Raw genomic sequence first — 27,350 nt, 5'->3', positions numbered from 1 at the left:
AAGTTTTCCTTTGCAAGGCAAAAAAGAAACAGCTGGGAGGGATGCAATTTTTAATTGGGGGAATAAATCAGGAATAGGTTCCTGTTGTTTTAACTCTAACTCCCCCAGCACCATGGCTGTGATCCAGTTGCAACTCACTCCTCCAGCTACATGTTCAAATGTCATACTTGAGCTTGCAAGAAACAATCCATGAACTCAGAGGTCAGTGATTGGCAAATCCTCTTAATTAGTTCACATGAACAAGAGACGTGTGGCACCTTACATGCTAAGGGTGTCATCCTAGGCATGTTTAGACAGAAGACAGTCCTACAACTCCCAGCATGCATCAAACCCAGAATGGATTTACAGCCCCACCAAAATTCAAGCCACCAGCCTCCATTGCTGGACTCTAGACTACCCTTCCCGTCCAGAGGTTTTGGACTACAATTCCAGGATAACTGACCATTGGCTGTGCTGGAGGCACAAAGGACGCCAAATTGGGAAAAGCCCTGTAATCCATGAAAGCTTGAATCACAGTACATGTGTGAGTTTTTATGGTGCCTCAAGACTCTACTCTATGTTGCTACAGACTAGAGCCCCCACCACTTATTGAGTAAGAAACACACACATCCTGCATTGACCAAACCACTTTTAAATCAAACCACAGTTCAAAACAAGAGGAGCATCTTACCTAACAGTCCTAATTAATCCGATCAGTAGCAACGTCTCAGTTCAACAGCTGCTCAGGAAATGTCTCTGTTGATCAACCAGTAGCTTCACCCCGTATATCCGGGATGACTGTGTGCCATAATCCTGGAGGTGGGCAGCTTCCGGTGGGCCAAGGGCCAATTTCGGGGAGAGAGGGGTGCAGAAGCCACCAGTGTCCGCATCCCTGCCACTGAATTCACCACTGAAATTTAGTGGCCCAATGGCAGGAGCAGAAGAAAACTGGCGATTCGCTGCCGAAATTTGGTGGCCCAGTGGCAGAAGCAGGAGAAGACTAGTGATTCGCTGCCGAAATTTGGTGATGGGGCAGTGGCAAAAAAGGGCCTATTTAGATTTAAAACGAAACTAAATGGGGCCGTTTTTGCCACCGTCACATTGCCGAATTTCAGCAGCAAACCGTTGATTTGTGTGTTGTTTGCTGCCGCCACTGCAGCAAATTCAGCAATGGGGGGGGCAGTGGGAGGGCACCCAGAATGGCAGGGGCGTATTTGGCCCATGGTCCTCGTGTTGCCCACCCCTGCATAATCCGTTCAAACAAACTGGGTCTCCTTTTTAAGCCCTGGTTGTAGCAGACACTGGCCCTTTTGTGCTTGACAGAAACCGCCAGCATGCTGTGTCCTTCCCCCAGCAATGCTAGAAACATCTGGCATTAGCCTGCAGCCATGCTGCCCTGAACGAGTCTCACTGTCTGACTGTTTGTCCATCCAGCCCTGTATTGTCTACTTTGTGTGGCAGCAGCCCTCTGCGGTCTTCTGCATCCCTTGCTACCTGATATTTTAACTGCAGATGCCAGAGATTTAACTGGGACCTTCTGCATGCCAAACAGGTACTCTGCCAGTGGGACATGGACGCACAACAGAGAGTTGTGAATGATCCTTGATCCTTGGCAAGAAAACCACAAGCTTCTTTGATTTCTTTGCCTTTAAGAGAAAATATTGCTGTGTTTTCAAGTTGCCTCTACTTCCTTGAGGACTAGGAACTTCATATTTTTTCCCCTTCTGAGTGCTTCAGCAAAATGTCTGGATACCCCTCTTTCGTATGAGAAAAATAGAGAAGCCACTTCAGTACACCAGCTCTACTGGCTGAGCTGGAAAGTAGAGCTGGCCTGCATGGCTTCGTTTTTGCATGCGTCGGAATGTTTTGGGAACACCTAGTCTAGACCAGAGAATCAGGACGATGCACTAGTGGGAAAGATTATTGTTTTAAAAAGCACCTGTGTGTTGATTTACATATAAGGAGATTTAATCAAGGCAGAAAGATCTCTCAACGGATAGAATTCTGGGTGTGAGAAAAACACAAAAGTTTTTATCTGGTTGCTGTTTGCATATTGACACAAAGCTCCAAAAGCAGCCTCGTGTTTCCTGGTGTACCTTGGCACTTTCTGACTTCTAGATGACTCCATGTGTGGAAACTGGAAGGCCTGTAATGCAGGCTAGACCCAGGTATACATGGCCCGTGTTGGCCCCTGCATCTTTAATTACATTCCTAGGAGCATTGTTGTCAGTGCTGATCTGTTGTGGGCAGAACTAAGCCCCAAATCCTAGTCACAGGGCCCCTGTTCAAACCTTCCCCTTTCAGGAAGTCCTATGCTGGAGGAACTGGTCTCAGCCTTTGCCTCAGGCTGAATGGGTCCCTCCCCAGTGCTAAGAATTTCCAGGATCTGTGCCATCTCTTTTGCCAACTCTCCTCTCAGCTGAGGTCTCTAGCTTCGCTTCTGTTTTCCTGAATAAGCTCAATATCACCTTTTGTTCTCCAGTAAACATCTGCATGCTAATCTATTTTTTATAGTAGTCCACCTGGTTCAAACCAGTTAGCTCTTTGAGGATGTAAGTTTAGGGTCATTACAAAGGTGGGTCCAGCCACTCCGTAATTTCCTGCATTGCTGGCTAGACCGCTGACATCAGAACCGGGGCGTATTGCACTACTGGACAAACAACGATCAGTCCCCACTACAGGGGTGGCTTTTACTGAACTCAGATCCCCATAAAAGTGAGAGTTGGTCAGTCCCTGTGGTCTTCCTAACAGCATCTTATCAGAAGACCACAGATGTGCACTCTTTCTCTCTCTCAGCCCATCCTATCTCCAATGAACTCTGCGCATGCTCTGTAACCCAAGATTCTATGCAAGTAGGTAATATGTAACTAGCAAACTTAGATTGACTTACTTTGTTTTATTTCGAATTCTGTGTGTGTGACGGTTGCCTTCCCTTGTACTTCCCTTTTTCCTTTGCTCCCCCCACCCCAATTAAATTCCTTTTAAATATTTAGGCATTTGGCTGTCCTGTTTTAAAAAGGGAATTTCTCACTAAAGCTTTCCCTGCTTGAAGGACTGCACAGCTGTGAAGCTACTGCTTTTGTGTGTTCTTAGGATTTTCACACGTTTTTATTGTTGTAAAGTTCTGTGTCTTCTGGGCTTTGGGCAAGAAAATATAAGCTACCTTTGTTTTTGTTTTTTCCTAGAGCTGGGCTAAAGTGAGCGGTCCTTGGCAGAAGGGCTTAGGACTTTCCAGCTGGACAGACTACTTAGGGTGTGTCAAGAGGTTCATCCGGGCTGGTGACAGCCTATCAGTAATTCCTTGGGGTGGAACACTTGTAAAGAAGGGGTCCACCAGTAGAGAGCGCCATCCCTCCTCCCAAATCAGTAACAGAGGCTTTCTGCTCAAGGCCACCATATGCCTGGAACATACTATAAGACCCAGACCTTCTAAGATGACTGGCATTTCATTTGTCAGCATGTCTGGCTTTGGTTTACGCACAGTAAATTTCATAGAATCATAGAATAGTAGGGTTGGAAAGGGCCTACAAGGCCATCGAGTCCAACCCCCTGCTCCATGCAGAAATCCAAGTCAGAGCATCCCGGACAGATGGCTGTCCAGCCTCATCTTGATTGCCTCCAGTGTGGGAGAGCCCACCACCTCCCTAGGTAATTGATTCCATTGTCGTATTGCTCTCACAGTCAGGAAGTTTTTCCTGATGTTCAGCCGGACATTTACTGCTTGGTTCTCAAGGACAGTTTCTGTGATGCTGACTGACGTCTCATCTTGATCTGATCTTTCACCCACCTTTGCTTCCTTTAGATGACGGAGCTTCCGATTCCGTGAAGGAAGAATCTGATGAGCTCGACACATCTGACAGCGAGGTGTGTTCCCTTTCCCCTATCCATTCTTCACCCCATGCACGCACTTCCTACATAGCTTTCCCCAGCACCACTGCAGCCACTGTCATCCACAGCCTGTTCTCACTGTGGGGTTCAATAAGGAAGCAACTGGACAATACATGTCAGGGCCGGCATCAAGGTAGGCATGGTTGGTCATCTGCCAAGGGCCCACACCCCAGCAGGGGCCCACTGACCAGAGCCCACTGGAGTTGCTTGTCCTCTTCACCGTTGCAACCTGCTTGTTCACCTGCCTCTCACTCTGGCCCAGACAACAGTGGTGGTGAGAAGGAGGAGCAGTAGATGCCACTGCCGACTTGCTCCCTGGCTCTCTGCCTGTCAAGCAAGCAAGTGGTAGCGCTGATGGAGAAGAGAAGGGGGAGCAAGAGCTGCTGGTGACCATGGTGGTGAGAAGGTAGGCTCACTGGGGGAAGGGGGCCCATTGAGGGTGTCTTGCCCAAGGGCCCTCCAAAACCTGGAACCGACCCTGATGCTTCTCATGCGCTGGGTTCACATGACAAAATATGAACTCGGGGGATCTCATTGGATGAAATCCAATGAAAGAGAATATACTTCTTCACACATTAGAGAACATACTTCATTATTCATACTTCTTTGACACAAGACATGCCACTAGTTTAAATGGCTTTTTAAAAGGATAAGACAAATTTGTGAGAGATAGGTCTATCCATGTTGATGGCTACGTGAACCATCCATGTTCAGAGGCAGCATGCTGCTAAATACCAGCTGCTGGGAAGCAACAGCAGGATGGGGCTCGTGACTTCAAGCCTGTGCTTGGCCACTGTGGGAAACAGGATGCTGGACTAGATAGACCTTTCCTCTGATCTGGCAAGATAAATAATATATTATGTTCTCCGTCAGTATGGGAGAAGCCACTTGAAAAAGAGGTTTCCATTAGCCTAATTCCAGTCTGTGTCGGTTTCATATGTGTTTGTTCATAAGTCCATTCCATCCATGATTTCACATCATTCTGCAACAAAACACACACAGATGCTTAAAATTTGCATTATTTTTAAATATTTTATTTATTTATTCATTCATTCATTCATTTCATTTCATTTCTATACCGCCCAATAGCCAAAGCTCTCTGGGCGGTTCACAAAAATTAAAACCAAACAACACACAATAAAACAATTTAAAATATATAGAACATTAAAACCACAATATAACAATACAACCACAATAAAACCTAGCAGCAGTGCAGGAGTTTAAAATACAGATTTAAAACAACAAAGATAAAAATTTAGAAAGCTGAAATGCTAAAATGCCTGGGAAAATAAAAAGGTCTTCACCTGGCGCCGAAAGGAATACAATGTAGGTGCCAGGCGAACCTCACTAGGGAGCTCATTCCAGAGCCGGGGTGCCACAACAGAAAAAGCCCTCCTCCTAGTAGCCACCCGCCTCACTTCCTTTGGCAGGGGCTCACGGAGAAGGGCCGCTGATGATGATCTTAAGGTCTGGGCAGGCACATATGGGAGGAGGTGATCCTTCAGGTAACCTGGCCCCAAGCCGTTAAGGGCTTTGAATGTTAACACCAGCACTTTGAATCGGGCCCGGAAATGGACTGGCAGCCAGTGCAGCTGGAAAAGTACTGGCGTAATATGAGCTCGCTGGCCAGTCCCTGTTAACAATCTTGCTGCCTTATTTTGGACCAGCTGAAGTTTTTGGACCGTTTTCAAAGGCAGCCCCACGTATAACGCATTGCAGTAATCCAGACGAGAAGTTATCAGAGCATGGATAACTGTAGCTAGGCTATCTCTGTCCAGATAAGGGCGTAGTTGGTATACCAGCCTAAGCTGATAAAAAGTGCTCCATGCCACTGAGTTCACCTGTGCCTCAAGTGACAGTTCTGGATCCAAGAGCACCCCCAAACTACGAACCTGATCCTTTAGAGGGAGTGCAACCCCCTCCAGAACAGGTTGAATATCACCTAGCTGAGCAGACGAACCACCCACTAACAGTACCTCCGTCTTGTCTGGATTGAGTTTCAGTTTATTGGCCCTCATCCAGTCCATTACCGTGCCCAGGCACTGATTCAGAACAGCACTTCCTCACCTGGTTTTGATGAGAAAGAGAGGTAGAGCTGGGTGTCATCTGCATATTGATGGCACCTCAGCCCACACCTCCGGATAACCTCCCCCAGCGGTTTCATGTAGATGTTAAACAGCATGGGGGATAAAATAGAGCCCTGTGGAACCCCATGGCACAATTGCCATGGCACAGAGCAATAATCCCCCAGCACCACCTTCTGGAATCGGCCATCCAAGTAGGAGCGGAACCACTGTAGTGCAGTGCCTCCAACTCCTAACCCAGACAACCTATCCAGAAGGATACCATGGTCGATGGTATCGAAAGCCGCTGAGAGGTCCAGGAGAATCAACAGGGTCGCACTCCCCCTGTCCCTCTCCCGGCAGAGGTCATCCCACAGGGCGACCAAGGCAGTTCCGTTCCAAAACCAGGCCTGAAGCCCGATTGAAATGGATCTAGATAATCCGTTTCATTCAAGAGTGCCTGGAGCTGTCCTACAACCACCCGCTCAAGCACCTTGCCCAGGAAGGGGATGTTGGCCACTGGCCTATAATTGTTAACATCCTCTGGGTCCAGGTTAGGCTTTTTCAGGAGTGGTCTAATTACTGCCTCTTTTAAAGCGGCAGGCACCACTCCCTCTCTCAAGGAGGAATTTACAACCACCTGGACCCAGCTGGACATCCCTTCCTTGTTTGATTTAATAAGCCATGAAGGGCAAGGGTCAAGCACACAAGTGGTCGATCGGACTTGGCCAAGCACCTTGTCCGCATCCTCAGGCCTCAGTAACTGAAACTCATCCAATAAAACTGGACCAGACGGTGCTCTGAACACCTCTACCAATGGAACTGCATTAATGGTGGTGTCCAATTCATGACGAATCTGAGCGACTTTATCCTCAAAGTGCCGTGCAAACTTGTCACAGCGTGCTACCGAGGGTTCCACCATCTCTCTCCCTGGCCCAGAATGTAACAGGCCACGAACCACTCGGAAAAGCTCCGCTGGACGACACTGAGAAGATGCAATGCTGGTGGAAAAGAACTGCCTCTTTGCCACCCTCACCACCACAGAGTAGGCTCGATAGTGGGCTCTTACCTGTGTTCGGTCAGACTCAGCACGAGTTTTCCTCCACCTGCGTTCTAGCCGTCTCCCCTCTTGCTTCATTGCCCTCAGCTCAGGTGTATACCAAGGAGCTGGCCGGGCTCTGCTCAGAGGGAGAGGGCGCTTGGGCGCGATCGTGTCAACCACCCGAGTCATCTCTGCATTCCACAGAGCGACCTGGGCTTCGACACGAGCACCAGCCATACCAGCAGGGATATCCCCCAGAGCCCTCTGGAATCCATCGGAATCCATTAATCTCCGGGGGCGGACCATTTTAATAGGTCCCCCACCCTTGCAGAGGGGAAAGGCCGCCAGGAGTCTAAACCTCAACAGGAAGTGATCTGACCATGACAAAGGGACAGATGTTAAGTCCTCCACTTTCAGATCACCATCCTCCTGCCCAGTCGAGAAAACCAGATCAAGCGTGTGTCCTTTTATATGCGTTGTGCCGATGACATGTCGGGACAGCCCCATGGTTGTCATGGCGGCCATGAAGTCCTGAGCCGCCCCGGATACAGCGGCCTCGGCATGGAAGTTGAGATTCCCCAGGACCATCATCCTGGGGGTCCTCAACACCAAGTCCGAGACCATCTCCGTCAGCTCAGGGAGGGAGTCTGATGGGCAGCGGGGTGGGCGGTACACCAACAGAATCCCTAATCTGTCTCGGGTACCCAACACAAGGTACAAACACTCAAGATCTGCACTCGAATGAGCAGGAAGCCTGGAGAGGGAGATTGAATTCCTATAGACCACGGCAACCCCCCCCTCCCCGACCCTCAAGTCGGTGTTGGTGCTGCACCAAGTACCCAGGAGGGCACAACTGGGAGAGAGTGACCCCTCCCAGTTCCCCCACCCAGGTCTCAGTAATACATGCCAGGTCAGCCCCCTCATCCACAATCAAATCATGGATGAGGGAGATTTTATTTTGGGCTGACCTGGCATTCAGCAGCAGCACCACCAGACCCAAGGGCAGACTGGTAAGGCTGCCAGGAACCATCAGGTTGGGGGAAGAACCAGAAGAGGGGACAGCTGTAAGGTATCTAGCCCCTCTTCTCCTCAGCTGGCCTGTTAATCCCCCAACGCCATACCTCCCCCTGCCCGTGAGCACAGTTATGCTGGCACCTCCCCGACCCCCTGAGTTGCCCAATAGTCCTCCCAGGCACATATTAAAATGTTAGGATATAAAATGTACAAGTTTAAAAGAATATAAAAGATAAAAGAGATAAAAGAGAACAGCAGCTAAGAAGGAGCAGATAAAGTCCACGTTTGCCCCTTTCCCCTTGTCTTTAAAGCTGCTGCCCTCTGCTGCTGCTATTTGCTGATGGTATTGTGGCTGCTGGTGTCTCTGGAGAGGCAGGTGGATAATGTACTTTATCGTAAAATATGCATTTTTGCATGCATTTTTGCATGCATTTTTGCATGCATTTTGGTACCTTTTTTGAGCTGAGAACAGTATCGGAAAATTCAGAGAAGTGCAAAAACGGAAGAATAACTACGTTCTGATCCACAAATTAGTATGGGAAGTGCAAATCGGGGCAGTTCACTTATAAATGCGGACTGAACAAAACCCCTGAACAACCCTAGTTTCTGTGTGCTGTGGCAGAACCCTGCTGCAACATCATACGTGGCCTGTTTAATGAGGAAGCCTCCACTGGCCTCTCTTACCAGCACCCTCCACTGGGCAGACAAGTGTGGGGGCAGCGGGGGCTGCTCTTAAGATGCAAGTGGCTTTTGAGACTCAGCTGTGCTGGATGAGTTCATTCAATTGCTAAAAGGAAGCCTTCCAGTAGATGTGCTGACAGCGTTTTTAAAATGCAGGAGAAGGCAGTTTTTGGGGAAGGAATCTCTCTTTCCATTGCTGAGTTTTCAAAGGAAGGGCTTTGTTTCCAAACAGTAGCACCATCAGGACTTTGGGACAGAGGTCCAGGCCCCACTCAGCAAAATGAACAGGAGGGCCCCCAAACACAGCAGAGCTGGTTTACTGCATTTTGAAGCAAGCGAAGTACTGCACATTACCATCTAAAGAGGGGGTCCCCTGTAAGACCACTAAGTCCAGAATTTTAAGCAGGGATGCAGAACCTTCAGGCCCGGGGACCAAATCAGGCCCTCCGGTGTTCCAAAGATGGCCACACCTCTTTCTCCTAACCACCAGTTGTTTGGTGGCTTCCCAGCTTTTATGCAGTTTTTCTCCTATTCTAAAGGGTTGAAATGCCTCTCCTAAAACTTAATTACTGGCAGCAACAGCTTTAAGCTAAAATAAGCTGGTACTTGTGCTCTATTTTGTTTTTTGACCCTGCCCCATTTGCCTTTAGACCCACCCATCATTTACGTATGTATGTATGTATGTATGTATTATTCCATTTTCATACCGCCCAATAGCCAAAACTGTCTGGGTGGTTCACAACAATTGAAATGCTAAAATGCAAGAAAATAAAATACAGACAATAAAATACAATATAAAAGTTTAAAACTACAATATAACAATAAAAATGACCAAACAGGAGCTAGTAGCAAGACTTAAAATACAATACCAGATATAAAACAAACTGAAAAACTAAAATTCCTGGAAGAATTTTTAAAAAGTCTTTGCCCAGCACCAAAACGAGCACACTGTAGGTGCCAGGCGAACCTCTCTAGGAAGCTCATTCCTCAACTGGGGTGCCACAGCAGAAAAGGCCCTCTTCTTAGTAGCCACTCACCTTGCTTACTTTGGCAGGGGTTCCCAGAGAAGGACCACTGAAGCTGATCTTTGGAATGCAGCCCCCAAGAACTTATCTGAAATGGAATTCAGCCTTCGGGCTGGAAAAGATTCTGCACCCCTGGCCTAAAGTTACCTAACTGCACCACTGTTTTGAAACCCAATACACTGTCCAATAACTAGGACTGAACTTTAACCCCAAATAAACTATGACTTACTTGTGGTTAGGTTTGAAAGAAGCATCTGTTTATTCTGGGAATACACAAAGAGGAAAATGATGTTTTCTGAGTAGACCTGATTTGGCCCATTTTCTGAGTTTAAACCTGACCGTTGTTTTCACTGAAGGGGGAAGGGATATTGGCAGAGCCAAACATTACAGGGCATTTATCTTGCATGCATCAAAAGCCTGCCAGAACCATTTTTCCTCCCTAATTTGCATAGATGATCAGGGCTTGTGATGATGAAAGCCTCCAGGAAGTTTCCGTGAAAGAAAAATATTGCTGCATCACTGAGAATATCCGGAGATCGCAAATGAAGCGGAAAAGAGGACAGGATTCATGGACAAAAGGTACAAACAGGAGGCTCAGAACTCTGCCTTGCGAGTCATACCAAATCTTGTACCCTGAAGCCCTCCAAATTATATGTCTGAAATAAATGAGGTAACTTTGCACCAGTTTACTTAATCTGGATTCCTGGTAGCCTTGATAAACCAGTACAAGATAACTGCACTTTTTAAAACTTAATATTTATGCGGTAGGTCTGTAGCACATGCTATCCCTGTGGCTTAGGCCATGTATTTCCTTATCTCTGCAGCCTCATAACAAACCGGTAGTGTTAAAAACAGGGAGGGGGCCCAACTACACACCCAGCAGAGACTTCATTCTGAGAACCCGGGTCTCTGCCAGACATCTAAGAAGAGCAGCAGGAGGGTGTGGTCTGAAGGGGAGAAGCAACAGCAGCAGGAAGAGATGGCTGCTTAACCCTTCCCCCCCCCATGCAACTTCCACTACCCCAACTGCTCAGGTGTGTGTTTGCCACAGCTGGAAAAAATAACTGGGAGAGAGGAGCGCGGGGGGAGGAGGAGAATGGGGTGGTGGGAAGGACCATGCCCTGATCCCTGTCGCTCTTTAGATGTTCACGGATTTGGGTCTCCACCAAATGTCTCATTTGGCTTTATGACAGACACAGGATTTCAGCTTCTGTGCCTTCTCAGAGATGCTATGTATTTTTTCAGACTCCTTTTCTCCTACCGAGTGCAGGAGGCCAGCCGGCCAGCACGGGGGAGGTTCCGCCTCTGGGACCGAGAAGGCTGTCTCCAAAATAACTTCCGGAGGAGGTGGGGCCTCCCCCATGCTTGCCAGTTGTACTTCCTGCCTCGTGGAAGGAGGTAGCTTCTCCTAGCTCGCACACGCGCATGCACGAGAGCAAGAAGGAGAAGAAGCAGAGGAAGAAGAAGAAGAAGAAGAAGAAGAAGAAGAAGAAGAAGAAGAAGAAGAAGAAGAAGAAGAAGAAGAAATGAAAGAAGAGCGACTTGCAGTCACAACTCAGGGGAAGCGACCGCTCCTCTGGCATACAGAGGCCCAGCTTGCAGTGGGGAGAAGGATCCAAGACCCACCCACCCCCGACCCCCGGGCTTCTTTCCTGCCACCACACAGGTGCTAGGGAAGCCCCAATACTCCGGCTCCGCTCCCGCGAAACGGGGAGAATCTTCTGCCGCAGGTGGAGGCAGGAGCTGCTGTCGGTCCCCTCCCCGCCAACGACCAATGTGGAGCGGCCGAGCAAGGCCTCACCAGGCATCGGGGCCTGCGAGGGGCGGCAGCAGCTTCCATTGCCCCCCCCCTCCAAGGAACACAAGCAGTCTGCAGAGGGTGAATCAGGTGATGGCAAGGCCCCTTGTGCCCCCCCCCGTGCCCCCCTGCCCACTATCTGATCAAGGGACTGAAAGGGCAGGAAGTCCAGGGCAGACCCCTCAGGCCCATGCCATCCTTTGGAGCCTCGGGAAGGGCGGGAAATGGAGGGCTCCAGTCCCCCCGCCTCCCCCATTGCAGGAGCCTCCGCAGGGGGGGCAGGGGGCCTGGAGCCCTGCTATAGGCCCAACCCGGAGGGCCAGCCCCCCCCACCCCCCAATCCAGGAAAGGGAAATATCCATGCTGGATTTACTGGAGGAGGCCATTCGCTAAATCAGACGCAAGCCCTCCCCCCAGGAGAGGACGAGACACCATGAGCACCCCCACAGGAGCTCATCCAGGGAAAGGGCCCACTCGCGCTCGCCCAGCTACAGCTCCACGGACATTTGGCGCAGCCGTTCACGCCCCAAAACGAGGCGCAGTCACACACACACCCTGCGCCCTCTCTAGGAAAAGCAGGCAGAGGGGGAGGAGGAGGGAGGCCTCAGGCAGGTCCTGCTCCGCCTCAAGTAGGGGCCCCTCTGGGAGGAAGCGCACCAAGTCCTCGTCTCCATCCATCCAGAGAAAGAAGGCGAGGAAGCATGGAGAAGGGAGCTGAAGGGCCAGATACCCTTCCTCATCCCCAGCCTACCTGTCTGACTCCCAAAGTTCCAGAACCCTTTCCCCCAGATCAAGCTCATCGGAGTCTGAGGGGGGAGACGCCTCAGAGGGAGACAAGCCCAAGGAAAAACCCCAGCAGGGCCATCTTTTCCCTGCGGAGGCATTTCCCAGATTGATCTCCAAATGCCTTAACATCCTGGAGCTTATAGATCAGGAAGAAGACGCGACACCCCTGCAAGGTCAGGCAAAGAGGGCAGCGGCAGCCTTTCTATTTCCCCGCGCCCCTCAAATGTGCCACTCCCACTACGTCTGGAAGAGGTTCTACACAAGGAGTGGTCTAAGCCAGCCAGATCTAAGACACTCCATCACCACTGTGAGAAGTTCTATTGCCTGCAAGAGGATGCCATGCAGGATCTGGTCACCCCGAGAGTAGACAAACCAGTCGCAGCTCTCAACTCCAGGGCCCTCCTGACCTCAGAGCAGGACGAGCTTCCCTCAGACCAGCACGATCGAAGGGCTGAGGCAGCCCTCCGCAGAGGCTTCGAGGCCTCAGCTACATCCATGCGGGAAGCGACCATGTCTACCATCATCGCCAGGGGCATCTTCATGATGGCAAATGGTCTGCTCCAGGGCAGAGACCTTGGGAAGGATGCTCGTAAAGCCGTACAGGACATGGCAATGGCAGCAGTGTTCCTAGCCGACGCGTCGCTAGGCTCCTTCCAGCTGGGGGCAAAGACCACAGCAGCCAATGTTGTGGCAAGGAGAAACATCTGGCTACACAGCTGGTGGGTGGACCCCAAAACCAAATCCAATCTGGCAGGCGTCCCCTTTTCAGGTAAGCTGCTGGTCAGGGAAGCCTTGGACAAACTGCTGGTGGAGACAAAGGACAAGAGGAAAGCCTTGCCAAACCCAGCAAAGAAAGAGGCAAAGCGCTTTCAGGCAAAGCCCAGGCCTTTTTGCCCCTTCAGGCCACCCTTCCCCTCCACATACGTTCCTAGGGAGGGAAAAGCCAAATGACAACACAACACCAGGGCCAAGCCAGGCAACTACAGACACACACACACACCCAGCAAGGCAAGACCACCAGATCAGCATGACTCACCGTCCCCCCTGTGGGGGGATGGGTGTGGGACTTCTCAAATGCCTGGCAGCGGCTCTGCTCAGACAGCTGGGTCCTAGAAACGGTAACAGAGGGCTATTCTATAGAGCCCCAGAGACCACCCAGGGAAGGACCCAGCTGGGCAGTTGAGAACTCTCGCAGCTATACAACACCTCCGTCAGATCTAAGCCATTGAGAAGGTGCCTCGGAAAGAGAGGAGATGGGGCATCTTCTCCCTCTTCTTCATAGTCCCAAAGATGAATCGGGGGTCCAGATGCATTTTGGACTTGAAGAGGCTCAATCGCTGCCTAAAGAAGCAGAAGTTCTGAATGGAGACGCTCAAGTCCATAAAGGAGAGCCCCTGAAGAGAGGACTTCTTAACCTCAGTGGATCTGGCAGAGGTCTACCTGCACATTGCCATCTAGCCATCTCACCGCAAGTTTCTGCGCTTCACCTACGGAACAAAACAATTCCAATGCAAGGCTCTTCCCTTTGGCCTAGCCACAGCTCCAAGAGCGTTCACAAAGATCTTCCTGGCCCCAGTGGCCTACCTGAGGTCAAAGGGCATCCAGCTACATCCCTGTTTGGACAACATTCTAATCCACTCATCGTCATGGGAACAGTGCATGCAGGACACCAGTGCCACTCTTTCAACCCTACAGCCCCTGGGATTCGTCATCAACGAGAAAAAGAGCTCCCTGTCACCCTCACAGTCCATACTCCACCTGGGGGTGACCCTGAACACGGCCATGGACATTATGACTCTATCCCCGGACAGGTAGACTACAGTAAGCAGGCTGGCGGCCCGGACCCAGACCAAAAAGAAATCCCGCCTCAGAGAGCTGGCAAAACTGCTGGGCATGATGGTCTCTTGCCAGGAGACCATCTAGTGGGTAAGGTTCCACGCAAGGCCCCTACAGTCGTTCCTCTTGGCCTTCCAGACAGAAATAACAGCCAACATCAACCCAGCAGTGCAAGTTCCAGCAGAATTCTCGCTCCCTGTCTTGGTAGTCACACCCACCGAACCTCGCAGAGGGTGTCCCCATCCAGACTCTGACGTTCAGCACCCTGACCACAGATGCTTGCCTCATGGGGTGGGGTGCTCTCTGTGAGGGCCACCACACCCAAGGCCTATGGACCATGGAGGAATCTCGCCTTAGCATCAACCTACTGGAACTGAGGGCCATCCGCTTGGCATTGAGACACCTAGCTCCACAATTAGAGTCCCAGGATGTCCTGGTCAGAACAGACAGTGTAGTAGTGAAGGCATACCTGAACAAACAAGGAGGGACTTGGTCCAAATCCCTTCAAAAGGAGGCCATGATGCTTTTCAAGTGGGCCCAAAAATACCTCCGCTCCATCAGGGTGGAGCACCTAAGGGGCATACTGAACATCCAGGCCGACTGGCTCAGCAGGACATCTCTAGACCCAGGGGAATGGTCTCTCCACCCAGACACGTTCATTTGGCTGACAAACCAATTAGGCTGGCCCTGCATAGACCTCTTTGTGTCCCAGCAGAACGCCAAGCTCCCCAGATTTGCCACTCGCTATACCACCCTAATGACAGAAAGCGAAGAGGATCTAAAGAGCCTCTTGTTGAGGGTGAAAGTGGAGAGTGCAAAAGCTGGTTTGAAACTCAACATTAAAAAAACTCAGATCATGGCCTCTGGCCCCATCACTTCCTGGCATATAGAAGGGGAAGAAATGGAAGCAGTGACAGATTTTATTTTCTTGGGCTCCAAGATCACCGCAGACAGTGACTGTAGCCATGAAATTAAAAGACGCTTGCTCCTTGGGAGGAAAGCTATGGCAAACCTAGACAGCATAGTAAGAAGCAGAGACATCACCTTGCCGACAAAGGTCCGTCTAATCAAAGCTATGGTTTTCCCAGTAGTAACGTATGGCTGTGAGAGCTGGACTATAAGGACGGCTGAGCGCCAAAGAATTGATGCTTTCGAACTGTGGTGCTGGAGAAGACTCTTACAAGTCCCCTGGACTGCAAGGAGGTCAAATCAGTCCATCCTAAAGGAAATCAACCCTGAGTGCTCATTGGAAGGACAGATACTGAAGCTGAAGCTCAAATATTTTGGCCACCTAATGCGAAGAGAAAACTCCCTGGAAAAGACCCTGATGCTGGGAAAGATTGAAGGCAAAAGGAGAAGGGGACAGCAGAGGATGAGATGGCTAGATAGCATCACCGATGCAGTGAATATGGACTTGAGCACACCCTGGGAGAGAGCAGAGGACAGGAAGGCCTGGTGTGCTATGGTCCATGGGGTCACGAAGAGTCGGACACGACTTAACAACTGAACAACAACAACACGCCATGAGAGGCGCTGAGTTCACAGATGCTCTGACCAACAGGTGGCTGGGGGTGGGGGGCCTTCTGTATGCCTTCCCTCCTCTACCCCTCATCCCAAAGGTGTTCTGGAAGGTGAGGGACCAGCAGGCAGAATAGAATCCTGATAGTGCCCAATTGGCCGAGGAGGTCATGGTACGCCAACCTGGTAAACCTATCCACAGCCAAGCCTCTGGCTCTACCACCCCGGCACGGCCTACTGATTCAAGGCCCGATCACACACCAGGACCCAGGTTTCCTGAAACTAACTGCCTGGAAGTTGAGCGGAAACTTCTAGGGGTCCAGGGCTACTCGTCAAGGGTGTTTTCCATCCTCCTAGCTTCCAGGAAGTCCTCCCCTAATAGATCATATGAGCGCACCTGGAAGGCTTTCATGATATGGGCCCAGACTACAGGGAAGGACCCACTAGTCACCGAGGAAAGGGAGTGGCATACTATGAATGCCAGGCGGGCCCTTGAGTTCTATCTAGATAGAACCAAGCCTCACAGGCAATACAGCACCATATTTGTGTCCTTCTGACCATCCTCCTTGGGCAAGAAGGTGTCAGTAGCCTCTTTGGCACGCTGGCTTTGCGAGTGCATTGCGCTGGCCTATACCTCAAGCAGCCTATCAGCCCCAGAGTGGATATTGGCCCACTCAGGGGGGCCGCCACATCAGCAGCCTTCTGGGGTAGGGCTCCGCTTGAGGAGATCTGCAGGGTGGCCATATGGTCGTCCATGCATACATTTACACGTCACTACAAAATCAACCTTTTTGCCTCTGCAGAGGGTACCTTCAGTAGGATGGTCCTCCAGAGGGTTCTACAGCTCTAGCAGGGGGCCACCCTAAGGGTTTGTTGACCCACCCAGGGGTGAACTGCTTTGGCACATCCCCATACTGGTTGGCCTCCCGCACTCAGGAGGAGAAACGGAAATTCTTTACTCACTGGTGAATTTCTGTTCTCGCTGAGTGAAGGAGGCCAGCCAGGCCCGCCTGGGCCAGCCTCCTTCTAGGCAACTCTTAGGCTAGGCAGGCTTCACCACTGTTGCTTCCTCAGCCGGATTGTCATTCAGGGTTCGCAATCAAAGACCGTCAGGATGGGGGCTTTTCAAGGAGTTTCAACAACTTGGAAGACTCAGTTGGCGAGCATGGGGGATGTCTTGTGGGGGGCAAACTTTTACCTTACTAAGCTTAACAATAGGCACAACTCCTGCCTGTGTGAATTCAGGTCATCCCAGCAAGCTGCCTTGACTTTCTGATTGTCCCCTTGGCCAAGTGATCAGAAGAAATAGTTTTCGATGCCTTTCCCCTGAGCTCCCCTGGGATGTTTTAAACCCTTGTTCCTGTCCGCTGAAGTCTGACAAATTGCTGGTGCATTGGTCCATTGGAAAAAGAAAGGATGAGTGGCATTCGTCCTGTTTTCCCCACCCAAATCAGACATACTCGCTTCTGCTAACTGAATTCCACACTGCGTAAATGTTTGTCCAAAGTGATACAGTTGGGTTGCGATAAGACACGCAGCACAGAGTCCTGGCTCTCGGGGCCCAGCTGGGCAGGCTGCAAATGGTTAGCCAAAGCCAGCCTGGGGACGGAGTAGGAGAGGGTGGCCTTCACAACACTTAATGTGAATAGGTGTAGTAGGTACACAATTCATTGTTTGCTTAGCCTTTCCCAAGAAATGTTGATTGACAAAGTAGACCAAATACTCCCTGCTTCGAGCTATTGACCTGCAGGGAGAGCAACTTTCACATAAATGGTGTTTATTTTTAAGCCGGGCCCTGGAGAGGTGGCAATCTGCTAACAATGGAATGTGTTGTACTGGTATTTCCTACAGGTGTGACTAAGCAGGAAATTGATAAGGTTGGGCATAAAAGCACCCTGGCCTGTTAACAGTTTAAACACTTCTCCAGTCCCAAACACCGCTACCCCTGGATCTGTTTGTGCAGTCAAAAAAGGGCCAGGCCAGTGTTGACCAACTGCAAGAGAGAGAGGGAGAGAGAGAGAGAGAGAGAGAGAGAGAGAGAGTTGTCGCCAAGCCTGAAAACAGAGGGCTTGTTTGACATGTTTTTGTTCCTGTCCCGGTGTCTTTCTGACATGTCTGATGAACCTGGACATAAAATGCTGAAAGCTCCTCTTTCTTGCTCTGGCCACACCCTTAGCCCTCCCCTACAAAGTGTTAAACTGATAGCACAAAAGAATTGACCGTGGCAGGAACCGGTAGACACAGATCTTTTGTACTGGCCTAGGTTGGGGTGGCCATTTCTACAACTCCCCTCCCCACCCTCCCAAAAAGAGGGCAAAAGAGGACACTGATTTGCATAACACTTGCACATGGTAATTTGTATGCACAGGTGAAAAATTAGAAGTAATTAACTATAGGTATACGGGAAGCTGCCTTATCCCGAGACAGACCATTGGTCCACCCAGCCCAGGATCGTCAATCCGGATTGGCAGCAACCGCTCCCCAGGATTTCAGGCATGAATGTTTCCAGTCCTACCTGGAGCTGCTGGGGAGTTTTGAACCTGGGGCTTTCTGCATGCAAAGCAGGGGCTCTACCGCTGAGCTACAGCCCCCCGCCCCGCCCCCCCGTGAGCTGTGGGCCCTTTCCGTAGATTATATAGACATGCAATACCGCTCAGCCTCGTGGGGAAGACTGGGACCAGGTGACCTGTGCGTTGCCTGCTCAGCCTGCTGTCCAGGATCAGGTGCTAACTGTGGGTGAGCCACTTCGAGGGCCTTGCTGCTCTCCCTTCTCGCAGCCTCTTAGGATTCTTTGCATGGGACAGCCCTTCCAACGGAGGACATCTTCAAACAGAGGACTGTCCTCTGAAAAGTAGGGCATGTGGCCGCCCTAGCCTACACCAAAGTGCTCACTTGGGGCAACAAGCAATTTAAGGCCAGGCCTGCAAGCCTGCAAGCTGCGCCTGGTACTCTGTCCTGACACTGCTGGACACAGGAAGCTGCCTTATACAGAGTCAGACCATCTAGCCCAGTATTGTCGACACTGACTGGCAGCAGTGGCTGTCCAGGGTTTCAGGCAGGATCCCTTCCTAGCCCTACCTGGAGATCCGGGGATTGAACCTGGGACCTCCTGCCTGCAAAGCAGGGGCTCTACCACTGAGCCACAGCCCTTCCCCTGAGGCAATGGAAGACTGGCCCAGTATCCTATCCCAGCTTTAAAGGGCACTTGGTGGCTGGTACAGTGGTCTTCCCAGCCAGGGAGAACAGCGCTGAAATTAAGGCGCTTGGGGAGGAAGAAGTGCTATTCAACTATTTGCAAGCAGTGACATGTTATTAGTATGACTGCATGTCCCCTTACAGCCTGCCTGGGCCGGCTGCTTTCAGCAAATTCATTTCTTGTGGTCCATATGCATAAGATGCTCCAGCCAGTGGTGGGAGACTATCTCCCAATAGTCTATGGGGGAGGATGCCAGAGGCCTGTGCAGGGAAGTGCCCAGTTCCTGGCTGCTGACACCAAGCAGTTCCTGCTTGGGCAGGGGGGGTGAAGGACTTGCTCTCCTGACCTTGATCTCATCACCACCCGCAGAACAGCACATGCACCAGGCAAATGGGGTGATTTATCTTCTTCACCACTTGTGGGTGGTGATGAGATCAAGGTCATGAGTCCAGCCCACCCCTCCTCCCTTTCTCTTCCACTTTTTGGTGGTTTGGGCCAGGAATGGCAGCCTGTGCTCCCTCCCACACAGGCGAACGTTGGCTGTTGTGGAAGCACCACCTAAACACACTCCCCCGCCATTTCTAGCTTTCAGCATGAAGTGTGTGTGTGGGGGGGGGGGAATAGCTGCAGGTGGCCACTGAACTCCACTGCTTTCTGTATCATTGGTTGTCCACTAATGGGTCAACTCCTACAACTGTGAGCCAGTGTGGTGTAGAGGTGAGAGTGCTGGACTGGAAACAGGGAGATCTGGGTTCTAGTCCCCACTTGGCTGTGGAAGCTCACTGGGTGACTTTGGGCCAGTCACAGACTCTCAGCCCAACCTACCTCACAGGGTTGTTGTTGTGAGGATAAAATGGAGAGGAGGATTATGTAAGCCACCTTGGGTTCCTTGCAAGAGGAAGAAAGGCAGGACATAAATGCAATAAATACATACATACATACATACATACATACATGCATAAATAACTGGACAAATGAACAAATAGCATTCGTTCCAGTCTACATTTAGGGCTTAAAATCATTGGCTGCTGCTTGTGTGTGTGTGTGTGTGTGTGTGTGTGTGTATTTAATTGTAATTTGTATGCTCATGCATTTGTAATATTGTAAGCCACCTTGTGAGGGCAGTGCGCCCTGAAAGGCAGGTTAAAAATACACAAATAAGATCAGATTAAAAGGGCATTTATTATTATTATTATTATTATTATTATTATTATTATTATTATTATTATAAAGAACAGCACTGCTAAAGATTGTAATAATTTAACAGTTTAACAAGAAACAGTATTTCTCAAGCATTAATTCTTATCAAAGACTTCTAGTTTTAATGTCTAAAAGGACAGCTTTCATCTGAGTACCAAGTTTCCCATTGAGCTCTGAATAGGCTATTCAGCTGACAAGAACACAGGCCTGGTGAGCTTCTGGTTAGAAGCTATTTCATTCCAAAATGAGAGCACACTAATACAGTTTCTGTGAAGAGATTACATCATAGTTAATATTATCCACTGCCCCATAAATTAGGGCTCACCATCTTAATTATCTCATTGCTACTAAATATGACTAAATAATTAAAAGACATCCAAAAAGAGAGAGGCTAAAACATACACTTTTCAGGCTAAAAATGATCAATTTGGAATCATACTTTTGGGAAGACAACTCCTTACCCAAAATTTACTTATTAAGAGTGCAACCCTATGCATGTTTAGACAGAAAAAGTCCTACAACTCCCATCAGTCCCCAGCCAGCCAAATTGATCATTTTTAGCCTGAAAGGTGTGTGTTTTAGCCTCTTTTTATGGCATCTTTTAATTATTTAATCTATATATCAAGCTTTTAGCGGCTTATACCTCATACAATGTTTCTTGCTCATTAATTGATAAGCAAACCCTTTAAGTACACTTTTGACCCCAAATAACTCTTTGACCCAAGTGACAGGGCTTTATACTCTAACGCGTTTTCTTCGGATACCATCCAGATGACCTTGCCGGTTCATTTTCATAAGTTAGCTGGAATTCATTGTGAACTTGCTTTTGTCTTTGTGTGTCTTCGCTTTAATACAATTGCTACTTTTTACCTATTTGCATCTCCAAATGGTTAATTCTTTCTTATTAAGGAGGGAGGGAGAGAAATGGAGAGGAAAAAGGAAGTGTGTTAAGAAAATAATAGCAATAAAGAGGGTTCCATGTTGCAGCTTGGGGTGGATGATGGGTCTCTGGCGATAACCATTGTTCTGTATTGTTTTCCAAAAGTCACATGAGTAAACTACATGATGTTTAACTGTGCTTCACCCATTAACTTGTAACAAAGATAGTGTATGAGGTTCCAGGGATTAGAATGCGCCACACACACACACACACACACATTTTCCCAGATGCATTGCTGTCTAGCTAATGCCTGAGTTTCTTTTCCTCCTTGCAGCCCATAAGAAGTCAGCACGAGGCAGACGGAATGGCAAGGCAACCCAGGTCCCAGCTGACTTACAAGAAGCTACAAATGAAATGACAAACCACAGCCCTGCTTTCAAGCACAGTGATAATGATGAGACATAGCTTGGGTGTGCTTTCTCGCTAGGACAGATCCTACAGCTTGAACGGTTGTCAGATATTTCTGCCTTTGATAAGAAGACCTGTTGTAGCCACAAAATGACTCAAGTTATTCTCATTGACCATTGAATGAGGATAAACAATCATCTGTATCCCGCACATGACAGAGGGGGACATCTGCAGGGCCAGCATGAGGAACAGCAGCTCCTAGCTGCACCCCAACTGACCCTTTTCCTAGGCTGTGGCCACCCTGTAGTAGTCCCAGGGCCAAAACAGCCCAATGATCTCCCTGGCAGCTTCTACATTCTCCTCCCTGTGGCTTGACAGCAGGAGTCTTCCTTGGCTGTGGTAGATGGGGGCAAGAACACTAGAACATTCCATAGGTGGTGGGACCTGATTCTAGGGTAGCAATCGATGGTTCCTTCCCAGGCATACCCCAGATGACCTACCATCCCCCTACTTGGAGGGTAATAAAGGGAAAGGCATTAAAACCAAATTCTGTGTTTGCATATGCTAAATGCCATGGTTAAAAAAAAACCAAACAAATGCTGTCAAGTACTCAGTTTTACTGTACATAAATGGTGCATTGATTAAATCTCTGCATAGTTTCATTGTGAATCGTTAAGTGAACTCTTTTTAAAAAAATCTAACTGTTAAGCATTCAGTGCCCAGGAAGGAAGCTTAGAGCTACTCCACATATGCGTTCCATATAGGAATAACACAAAGCCTGCACGTAGATCAAGGGTGCAGACCCAAAATTGGGTAGGAGGCCAGATGACACCCACCACGCAGCTCTCCGTATGATGTCATCTCCTCCCCAGCCGAAGGGCCAGATGGATCTTTCACCCGGTGCTTGGGCCAGGAACCAGCCTTTACTGCACTTTACCAGCCAGGGAGGCCCTGTGTGCAGCAAAGTGGCAGTGCTGGGAAATCCTTGTTGTTATCTATGATCGGAGAGAACAGTGAGGATTAGTTTCCTCCCACAAACCCTGGGTTTGCAGTGCCAACAGGGTGAGGCTGGCAGAGGTTGCACCAGTCTCCACAAGCCAGATTAAACCCATGAGCTGAAGGTTCTGCACCTCTGGATTAGATCTTGACATGTAACAATTGCCTACAATGGTTTGTCAATCCATATATGTGGATTGGGGAACCACAGCCAACCATGAGCTTCTCGATCTGGGTAACATGTGTCTTAAGAACATAGGAAGAGTCCTGCTGGATCAGACCAAGGATCCATCTGGTCCAGCTTTCTGTTCACACAGTGGCCAACCAGCAGCCCCAATGGGAAACCCACAAGCAGGACAGGAGTGCAACAGCACCCTCCTGCCCATGTTCCCCAGCAACTGGTGTGGATAGGCTTACAGCCTCTGGTACTGGAGGTAGCATACAGCCATCAAGACTAGTAGCCATTGATAGCCTTCCAGGAATTTGTCTAATCCCCTTTTCAAGCCATCCAAATTGGTGGCCATCACTACATCCTGTGGTATAGGGGCTTTAGAATTCTTTAGAATCCGGCCCCCCGGAGTCCGTGGCGGAACGGCCTCCCCCCCCTGCCACCCCGTGGAATCCCCCCAGGACAGACCTACCTGGTGGAGGATGTAGCGGTGGTGAATGACACGGCGGCGGCGGCTCCAGCTGCTGCCAGGCTGCTGCAGTCGCGAATGGCAGCCGTCGTAGCGGCTGCCATTTGCTGCCCTATGCTAGCCCATGATAGGCTACATATATATTTACATAGCCTATCACGGCTAAAGCAGGGATGCAAATGGCGTCCCCTATGCAAGATGCCATTTGCGTCCGCAGCATCCCAGCAGCGGCTGGAGGCCCCGCTGCGGGTTGTCCCGGCCGGCAGCTCTGCGGACTGGCTGCAAAGCGGAGCCAGCCAGGCAGGATTCCGGGGGGGAGGAACGGATTGCCTCCCCCCCCATCGAGGATTCCAGGGGGAGGAACGGATCGCCTCCCCACACCTGCGGACCCCAGTGGAGCCAGGTAAGTTGAGTTTCGTACACCCCTACAAGCCCTAGCCTACAGGAAGCTGTTCACGCTAGCCGTAAGGGGGCCAAAGCAGGCCTCCAACTTGATTGGCAGTGACAGATTGTCCTTCAGGACTGAGTGGGTTGGATTTTCCTTCTCAGTCTATATGCACTGCTAGGAGAACAGTTCTGCTATTCTGAGCCCTCCCTCCTCCTAACACAGAAGGACGACGATATTTGGGTCCCCTCTGTCTCTCGTGCTTGGTCCCTAAATACCTTAAGAGGGCTGCATACAGGCACGATTTGGGAGAGGACGTTTGCACAGAGCAATTGGTGGTGAAGTCAGGTCATTTTAGACTCAGCAGTGGTCTTACTTAGGGGAGGGGGATTGCTTTTTAGATGGCAATGTGCATTACTTCGCTTCCTTCAAAGTGTGGCAAGCCAGCTAGGGAAGTACAGATTTCGTTAAATCTGTTCCGTCCGTATTTCACAGATTGTTGGGTGCCTTTCGTTCCGTCGTCCACTCATCGACGGAATTGGATTTTTCTCAATTTCCTGAACTTGCATTCGTGTTGGAAAGTGGGCATTTGCACAAATATGCACCTGCGCAAATGTGCAGTTGCACAAATCCCCCTAAAATGCACATTTTCATGCTTTAGCCTACGGGGAGAAATGCACATTTTCAGTCGGTCTTTTTAAAATTTTCCGTATTTTTATACAGCTAAATTTGAGTACAGTTCTGAAAAGTTTTTAAAAAAAACAAAACACCAGTCTGCAAGTCTTCACGACTCTGAAAAAGTCAGTTTGCTGTGGAATCCATGGGTCGGATTCACAGAAATCCAATCTCATTTGAATCCGTTGTTAATTTCTCCTGTTCCTAAAGCTAGGCCGGCTGCCTGGGCGGGGGGGGGGGGGGGGCGTGAAGGTCCTGCTCATTCTGCAGAAAGGTTAGTAGGAAGGCAGAAAAGCAGAATGCTTCCTTCTTTTGGTCTGTGGCTGCCACCTAGTGGACACGGAGTGGCACTTTAAAGCTTCATTTGGGCACTTGTACAGGGAAGTCGGCCAGCAACCATTTTTAGCAGTAAAAACCAGCCAAAAAAATGTAGCAGTGGGATGCCCACTGTTAGCAGGTTTCTAAATGGGCTTTTGCAGAACAGGCTTCCAGGAACAGCAGTTGGGGCAAAAACATGAAAACTGGGCTGGGTTTCAGCAGAATACGTTAGTTTTGGGCTGCATCTACAGAGCACCGATTTCATTGTTTGCTTGGTAGGAGCTGCGCCATTTTAGCGCTGCAAATTAGCAACTGGGGGGATAGATGGGAGGGTTAAAGCGGGCTTCCCAAGCTGGGAAGAGTGCAGAGCGCAGAGCTGGGAAGGAGGGTGTGCAATTAGCATATAGGACTTACTTGCAAGTAATAGAAGCATAGCTTCCAAATCCCGGGAAGTACTAGTTCCCCTCTACTCAGCACTGGTTAGGCCTCATCTGGAGTACTGTGTCCAGTTCTGGGCACTGCACTTAAGGAGGATGCAGACAAGCTGGAGAGGGTTCAGAGGAGGGCAACGAAGATGATCAGGGGACTGGAAATAAAGCCCTATGAGGAGAGACTGAAAGAACTGGGCATGTTTAGCCTTGAGCAGAGAAGACTGAGGGGAGATAGATAGTGCTCTTCAAGTACTTGAAAGGTTGCCACAGAGAGGAAGGCCAGGATCTCTTCTCGATCATCCCAGAGTGCAGGACACAGAATCATGGGCTCAAGTTACAGGAAGCCAGATTCCGATTTCAGTCCGAGGAACGGCCAGACAGCTTAACCCCCCACAGTGAACCCGAAGCCAGTGAAAACTTCGCAGCAAATGGACTCTGAGAAAACCCGGATTTCTCCGTGAAAACCACGATTGGGCTGCGAAGCGGGGACTGCGTCATCTGTCGCAAAGATCTTCCCTTCGAAGCGGCACCGGGGCAAATGGCCCGTGTAGATGGGGCCTTGGCCTGTTCCTTTGCTGTTGCTGATTGGGGACATGACGGGTTTTGTCTGATTTGCTGTCAGATTTGGGAGTGGACCTTCCTTCCTCTGCTGCATCAGAGATGGGAAAAGTAGAGATGGGGTGCCCAATGGGGCAGTCTGAAGGCAAAGCTCCCAGCCCAATACAGAGGAGGTGAGGAGACCCCCTGAGCATGGGCTTGCATCACTGCACTGACTTTGGTCACCACCACAGCTATTGCAACTTTCTGCCCCAAGCAAGACAAGGAGACCTAGCAGGTAGGTAAGGGGTAGAGCACATGGTTTGCATGCAGAGGGCCCCAGGTTCAAATCCCGGCATCTCCTATTAAAAGGATCAGGTAGCCGGTGATGGGGAAAACACCCTGGAGAGCCGCTACCAGTCAAGAGTAGACAATATTGGACTTGATGGACCTTGAGGAAGGCAAACTCTTTATGTTCCTCCCCGCTAGTGCAGGGATACAGAGCCTCAGGCCTCTGGGCCAAATCCAGCTGGCCACAATTTGGCCCTCCACGCTTACCCAGAGGGCCCCACCCTGTTCCTGCCCTTGCCCCCTTGCCCTTGCTCTGCCCCCTTTCCCCTGGCCCCACCCCTTCCCCCTTGGCCGCTGTTTGATGGTTTCTGCCCTTTTGTGCAGTTTTCCCCCCATTCTAAAAGACTGAAATAACTCTCCTAAGGCGTAGTTCCTGGCAGTAAAAGCTAAAATCTGCTGGTATTTTTGGCCCCACCCCTTTAGCCTTCACCTGCCACTGGAATGCAGCCTGAGAGCTTCTCTGAAATGGAATGCAGCCCTCAGGCGGAAAGAGGTTCAACATCCCTGCTCTAGGGAAACCAGCTCCATAGAATGCAGTAGAGGGCATTGCCAGCCTTCGTCACTCCTGTGAGACGTCAGCAACCCATAAGTGAACAATTCTGCCCTCTCTCCCCAGGCGGAATCGAATTATGTAAATCAGAGCACAAGCTGGGTGGCTGCCAGCTTGAGAAAACAGATGCTGCTCTTTAAGAGTCTAGAAGGTCCCAGTGATCATATGGTTCCTATATGGTTTCCCCCGTAAGGGCAAATTGCAATGGGGGGTGGGTGGATTTCGATCAGGAAAAATGGTGCAGAACAACATTGTTTTTGTTTTTAACTCAATCAAGATCCAATTCAGTCTCCCCTTCCTCCACCCTCTGCCCCTGCAGCTATTCACAGTTTTTAAACCTTTAAGAGCTTTTATTCAGAGATCTTTCGCATCATGTCTACTTGCTCATGGATGAGTGACTGAATGGGGGAACCACTTGGAGGAACTCTGGGCAAACCATTGTAGGCTAGAGGTGGACAGAAGGGAGATCTCTGGGTGATTGGCAGGAGATCCTCAAGGATTTCTGACTCCCAACAGCAATAAAACAATCCTTCCACACACACAATTATACAGCTAAGGGCCAAAACACATATTACTTTAAATTTGTAACTAGCAACTATATCTTTTTTCATGTTTACTCTAGAGTAGGTACAGGGGCAGATCAGGATCTTAAAAGACCCTCACCCCATGCCTGGGTCCTGATCCGGATCGAGTAAAAATGGGGTGGGGGCAGAGACATAGCTGCTAGACATACATTTAAAGTCATGTCTGTTTTGACCCTGAAATGAAGTGGTTGGTAGATCTCGGTGTTCTAGTATAAAACACAGTCGATCCCTCAAGTTTATAGTCTCCCCACACCTGCTCTAGGCTACTGTGAGGTGGAGATAAATAAAATGAATAAATAAATGTTGCCTTTCTGCCATGGATGCAGCTGACTCATTCACTTTTTATTTCTTACCTGCATAGAGCATTTCTACATGAGGCTTTTATCCCACGCCTTAATCGAGACTTCTGCTTCCAGATTCTTTGCAGGATTAAGATCAGCTCCTTTACACATGCTTTTTTCCATGGGTTTTCTTTCTCTGCCTTTCTATATGTTTCATTATACAACCACTACATAGCCCTGTGGTACAGCAGAACTGAACAATTACACAAGGCTTTCATTATGCCATTTCT

The 27,350-nt window shown here is 49.7% G+C and overlaps 1 protein-coding gene across 2 annotated transcripts in view; it reads left to right on the top strand.

The window, feature by feature from the left end:
- RBBP8NL (RBBP8 N-terminal like) overlaps positions 1-21,981 on the top strand; it is an 83,545-nt gene extending 61,564 nt beyond the window's left edge. For both annotated transcript variants that reach the window (XM_084848406.1, XM_084848407.1), the window contains 3 exons: positions 3,782-3,843; positions 10,145-10,271; positions 21,241-21,981. In XM_084848406.1, the coding sequence (XP_084704532.1) occupies positions 3,782-3,843; positions 10,145-10,271; positions 21,241-21,371 (320 nt within the window). In that variant the 3' untranslated portion in view covers positions 21,372-21,981. The remainder of the gene's footprint in view (positions 1-3,781; positions 3,844-10,144; positions 10,272-21,240) is intronic.
- Positions 21,982-27,350: the final 5,369 nt, after the last annotated feature.

Source organism: Heloderma suspectum, chromosome 4 (assembly GCF_057233095.1).
Source record: "Heloderma suspectum isolate Gila_16-S chromosome 4, 16-S_ref, whole genome shotgun sequence".
NCBI lineage: Eukaryota > Metazoa > Chordata > Lepidosauria > Squamata > Helodermatidae > Heloderma > Heloderma suspectum.
The sequence above is the reverse complement of the archived record's forward strand: the minus strand, read 5'-3'. Positions and strand labels throughout refer to the sequence as shown.